The sequence below is a fragment of the Syngnathus acus genome, chromosome 12, assembly GCF_901709675.1.
Source record: "Syngnathus acus chromosome 12, fSynAcu1.2, whole genome shotgun sequence".
NCBI lineage: Eukaryota > Metazoa > Chordata > Actinopteri > Syngnathiformes > Syngnathidae > Syngnathus > Syngnathus acus.
In genome coordinates this window covers 6,067,412-6,073,599 of record NC_051097.1, presented here as the reverse complement: position 1 = coordinate 6,073,599, position 6,188 = coordinate 6,067,412, and the positions used below count along the sequence as shown (strand labels likewise).

Below are 6,188 nucleotides of genomic sequence, written 5' to 3'. Positions count from 1 at the left end.
ACATCGGCAAAATCTATTTTTATAGGTATCATATAATGTACATGTGCAGCTTTTGCGTGATTTAAGGTAGTTTTATTTTTCACCTGCGTGACTTTTGTCATAATTACGGTAGTGAATATTGTATGTAGTAGCAGCTAAGCAAACATTTATGAGGTCATTCCGTAGACACTTAGGTGTCAACTCAGCTGAATACACAGCAACGGGAGGAAAGCGCATTTTGTTTACTCGCGAGCTGTCGCCATACAGCCCGCACGCAAAGCAGCCATATTGACAATCAATTAAAAATGACAGCTGATCTTTGAGGTCATTTGTCCACCATCATCTCTCAGTACAATTCTTCTGTTTTTCTGAGTAACAAACTGTAAACAAAATGGAGATGCATTTAGTGACTCCCATGAGGACCGCCTGTAAGTGAGTGTGTTTGGGGGTCCTCGCGGAGAAAACGCATGAGATTACACGGGGTGAATATTCACAGATGGCGGCTATGGGAATTTAGAGGGTCTCTGTGGTTCTTCTGTTCTCATGGCCCTTCAAGTGGAAGGGTTAGGACCCCGGTGACTTCTGTGGGGGTCATCCTCAGTGGACAAGATTCCAATGCAACAGATTTGTTATGGCCTCAAAGTTAAAAAATATAAGAAGTATCTACCTTCCCATTAGTAAAGTATATTAAGAGTGTATAAGGCCGAAATCAATCAGCAAATTCCATTTAAATATTAAAATTAAACAAGTTTTCGTCAGGTGTAGTTTACTTGGGATTGCAGTCTCTTGGTGCAACATTGCCCTCTTGTGGCAGTCTTTGACGTTACATCTTAATGTTCGCGTTCAAAAGCATGTTCTCGCGAGGATTCAACTATATCTCGCTGTCTTGCTATGTGATAATAATTTTGAATCATTACATCTTTACATTACATTTAAAGATACACATTCAGACTAATCCAAATTTCCCATATTACAATTTGGTTTTAATTAACTTCCAAAATAATAAAGTTGCATTGGACACAGTGCTCCACCATGTCCAGCAGATAGCAGTGTTGTATTTTTCATGTAATGCACAATATTAATAAGCTTGTGAAATGAATATCTAACAGGGCACTTGGAACTGACGCCTACAAATTCTGCTCACCAGCAAGCGACCACTCAAAATCTTGCCTCAGTTTAATGTGTATATTCTTTCATTTTAGTTCCACTATTCGACCTCATGCTATCTTTGTTTTATTTGATTAGTTTTAACTATTATTATTCCTGCCTCTCTGATTTTATACATTAATACTTTATGAAAGTTTGTCCAATTTTGTCTTCCCTAATATTTAGTTTAATTTTATTTTAACCTGTTTTATCGTGTCTTTTCTAATTTTAATGTATTTTTTATTTTATTGATTATCATATGTAACTCATTTTGTTCTTTTCATTCTGTTTAATCCTATATGGTCTTCACTAGTCTTTACTTTTATACCACTTTTATTTTTTATTTTTATTGTTTTTACTTTCATTCCATCTCGACCTGGTCAATCAAATTTGAATCTCCATCTTTATTTTTTATTGATAAATATTTTTTAAATATATTTCTAATATTGTCTCATATATGTTGCCCTTTATATATCATTTTATCTCATTTTACTTTAATTTCCCAGACAATTCAAAGACCTTTAGGCCAAAGGGTTCATTAATGAGAACAAATGAATGTTCTCATAATATTGTTTGCTTCTGGTATAAACAGCCCGTGGAGGCGGGGCGGACTGGAAATAGCAGGACATGTATTAGCAGTAAATCAGTGTTATTTACACCTTTTGTTTCAGCGTGGGCGGCAGCGTGACGTGCTCGGGGAGTCACATAAAGGGTATTTCTCACCAACGCTTTCCTGTTATTTTCCTTCCTTGTTAGGCTCCTTTTGTTTGTTTGGATGCGAGGCCTCGGAACGTCGCCTCTCAGGGGAATGGAGGGGAACGTTCGGAACGCTCCGACACTGATTGCTCCCATGTACCTGCAAGCCCATTTGACACCTTTCTATGGAATTGTTCAAGGTATTTCCATTAAGGTCAACAGCAAATTTGTAACGCTGATTTCAAATTTCTATGGAGAACCTTTAGGTTTTTGTGATAAGTTTGACCTACCTATCAAAGCTTATGCAATATGTGGTGCAATAAGCATCAGTTTGATGAGTAGTGAAGAAAAAACAAAACAATACGTTTGTCATAATAAAAGCATGTTAGCTTTATGCTAATTCACAATGCAAAACGCCATGAATAGGCTAAAGAAACTAGCATTGACCCTGCTGTACTGCAGATTCACATATACTCATTTTCATGGAAGCCACTTCCTGTTCTATGGTTATCATGCGCCAAAATACTGTTAATTCAATGAATTCATTTAGATGCTAACTGAGCTGAAGACTTCTTGAAGCCCAAATGTCCCATTTGTTTGAAATGAGCTCTTATTTATTTTGATGACAGGAGAGGTCATTGTAAAATGTCCTTTCGTGACTCCCACGGACAGAGGACAGGACCTTTTTTGGTGCGTGTGCGTGTGACAAAAATTCCTCACTTTTTTGGAGTGTCACTTGCTCTTGAATTCCTGCCTGGCAGACACAACAACAACAGGAAGAAGGACCATTTTCACAGGTGTCAGGAAGTGCAGGAAATAAACACGCCGAACGCGGCACAAACATTTTTGTGTACGAGTTCAAAGAGTCGGAGGTGAGACACCATTGTTGGATTCTATGTAATTTTGTACCTTTGGGATATAGTGGAAATAGACAGTGATGAAAATATACTGTGAATATTATTGTTGATATGCTGCAATATTGATTTCAGACACTGATTGCAAACAACCAATAAGGCGACTTAAGGCCAATGTGTTTATTGTCACATATACATCCTACTTCACAAAATACACCTGCACCTGGACTTTGAAAATATTTTTAGCATGAAATATTGCCGTTTCTAATACTTTTGTACATTTATTTAGAGCAAAATATATCTGTGCTACAATAATAGAAAAACATCTATTTTCATCATTATTACTCAGAAAAAAATGTAAGGTAGTCTTTGTGATACAGTACTGTATATAAATGTTTGAATTAGATATATTTGTATTGAATATTAGACTTAGACTATAGAAAAAATAAATGACTGCAAATTTTAGCCAAAATAGTAGAGTAACTTGCTAATAGTTTTGCAAATTTGCTACAAAAAAAAAGATTTCACATTTGTTTTAGCATTTCAAATATTCTGTATTTTTTAAATTAATTTATTATTATGGCGGCTCGGTGGCGCACTATTATTATTTACTACGTGCCATTTATGCTTTTTCCATTGATGTGCAGCATAACAGCTCAACAGTTCTTCACCATGTTTGCTTCAAACTCCGGGCTCCACAGTTTGACTTGAGAGTGCATATCTCACAGCACTACTTGGTTTATATGCCTTTAGTATTTCTTTAATGTATTATGGACATAATAGTGTCATGTGCAAAGTCCTGATAGTCAACATTAAACCTCTAACTAACTTGACTCATAGTTAACATCTATACAGTTGGAACAAAAGAGGCTCTAGATATGACCCTTGAGGGACCCCATGTCATTTAGCAATATATAATGAAGGAAAAAATAGAATGAATAAATTCTGTAAAAATACTAAACATTGTGCACATTTGTGTTTTGCTGCAGCAGAAGACACTTCCAGAAACAGGTTACCAAACAACAACACTCTTTGACCATTTTGAATTTAATTGTAAGACCAGTCTTTACATGTTGATATCTTTTATACAGTACAAATACAATAGGGATGACTGATTATAGTACAGCGACACCATGAAAAATGATGCATCCTAGTCCGTCACTTGAAGGCACACTATACATTTGGAAAATCCAGAGTAAAAAGGTGATATGATCAACCATATAAATAAAATCAACATGCAGTCAAGAAGATAAAATAAAATAAGGCCTGTCTGTTCATTTATAAGTTAATGCTACATATCCACTGACTGACTGATTGAGTGAATGATTGAATGCACTGGTCAGCGAGGGATGAGCCCCTTGGAAGCATCGGCAATATTTGCTGCCGCTTGATCCGAGTCCTGAACCTCTCCCGAACCCTCTTCTCCATCTTGAGGTTCCGTCTTGAGCTTGCCGGCCAATTTGGCAAAGAACCGGAGGGTGAGGCAAGCTCCTGTCTCCCTGTCACACAGGCTGCCTTTGCAGCTGCACGTTTTACGGCACTCCATGCCATAGGTGCCAAACTGGCAGTCTGGGAAGAGAAAACAAATAATACCGAAGGTTAATTATTCATTTCTTTTTAAACCACAAATGATCACTGTCGAAGCCATTGGAGCACGTATAAGGTTCACCTGCACTGAGTTAGAGCAACAATGTTGCCTACTGCAAGCTATATTGTATACATAGTACATTATTTTCAAATATTGATATAAATTGTTTTATATTAAAGTACCATATACTGTTTCTATGATTTGGATAAAAGCTATTTAAATGCAATATAGTTTTAGAATATTTTAGAATAATATTGTATTGTAACATTACAAACTGTTATAATTATATTTTAATGAATTATTAAAAAGGTCATATTTTAGAATTTTTAAAACATATTTGAATAAAATGCTAACTGTTTTTCATTGCTCTGTAATATTTTGAAATAAAATATATTTGGACTGAATTTGTTTTAAGAAACATTTGGGGAGCAAAATATTTGAATAAATTATTTATATTGAATTATTATCTGAAAGATTGCTGAAACAAATATTGTACAATTAAATATTTTAGACTGGTTTATAATATAAGATGAATTGTTTTCTAATAAATGATTCAATACATTCTTTTCTGTACAATATAAACTTTGAAACACATCAGATTGTTTTTAAGAAGTTCACATTCTCGTATTCACTCATTCATTCATTCTTTCGTCTTCCGAACCGCTTATCCTCACGAGGGTCGCTGGAGTGTTGGATTTGATTAAAATGTTATAACCGTTAGAATATTTTGACTAAAATGTTTTTTGTGATCAACTGATGGAAAAAAACAATCAATTGAAATATTAGGAACATTTCCTAGACTATTTTACATAAGATTGACACTATTCATAAGATTTAATTTATTTTATTTATTTTCAAAATGCTGAATCAAATCGTTGAAAATGCAGGAATCAATTAAAGTGTCCCGTGTGCATTTACATAAAGTTAGGCGGATAAAGCGATCGTGCACGTCTAACTTCAGAACAACAAAATATGTCACGACACGGGCTCCAGTCTGCAGTATTTTGGTGCAATGGTTACCTTTGCACACGCCGTATTCATCCCCATAGTCGTCCTCGTCCTTGTAGAACTCGCAGAAAAGGCCCGGTCCGCACTTGACGCCGTGCATGCCGGACACAGTGCGGTAACAGTGCTCCCCTCGCCCGGCCGTGCACACGCGGCAGCAGCCGCAGTCATCCAGCACTGTGCGTGCGCAGCCGAGCGTGGGACCGCAGCGCTCCACGTCGCACCTGTCCGGACAGTTGACGGCGTACTTGACGCCGGAGCCCCATGCCTGGGCGCCGGGGTCGCCGTGAGCGCCAAGGGCGAGCAGCGAGGAGAGCACCGTGAACAGCAGCAGAGACATGGCGGGCGAGGAGGAGGAGGCGCGGAGGATGGTGATGATCGGTGGTGGTGGTGGTGATGCTGATGATGAGATGCTGCCTCTGCCTGAGACTTAAGTGGGAGTGAGGAGGCGAGCATCAGCCTGAGAGCTTTTCACGGCATCCAACAAGTTTGTTTTGCACTTCGCTCTCGTCAATTTCCTCATTCCGCTCCTCTTTTAGAGATCCGGCAGTGGAAGTGCATGCATGGGATTAGCGTGGAGTCGCCATCCAGGAACTGGAATCCACGTGACCTCATGGCACAAGTTATCTTTGCTTTGTTTTTTTTGCGGGAGACAAAGGGAACTGCGCTGTCATCGGACCTGCGTGCCACGGACTGAACCAGATGGACAACATTTGGGGATGTGCAACATTTCAAAAGTGAAGAAAAAAACAAAAAGAGTAGAACGTCTTAAAGCAAGTTAGACATTTCCAACGCACAGCCTAAATCAGGGGTGGGCAACTTTTTTTTCTATGGAAATGTTGTTCTGTTTTGTGCAATCCTCCAAAATTTGAAGAAAACGTGGATAGGTTTTCAACATATGTTTTCCACTAAAAAAAAAA

At 37.8% G+C, this 6,188-nt stretch overlaps 1 protein-coding gene and 1 long non-coding RNA gene across 2 annotated transcripts; one reads left to right on the top strand and one right to left on the bottom strand.

Annotated features, from left to right (window-relative positions):
• Positions 1-3,706: 3,706 nt before the first annotated feature.
• On the bottom strand, positions 3,707-5,631 carry esm1 (endothelial cell-specific molecule 1). The gene is made up of 2 exons (XM_037266480.1): positions 5,284-5,631; positions 3,707-4,244 (listed from the first exon to the last, which is right to left on the bottom strand). The coding sequence occupies exons 1-2, from the start codon at positions 5,606-5,608 to the stop codon at positions 4,015-4,017; spliced, it is 555 nt and encodes a 184-aa protein (XP_037122375.1). The 5' UTR covers positions 5,609-5,631; the 3' UTR covers positions 3,707-4,014.
• LOC119131785 lies at positions 4,152-6,177 on the top strand. Its single transcript, XR_005099714.1, has 2 exons — positions 4,152-4,273; positions 5,331-6,177. It is a non-coding gene; the product is annotated as an uncharacterized LOC119131785 (long non-coding RNA).
• Positions 6,178-6,188: the final 11 nt, after the last annotated feature.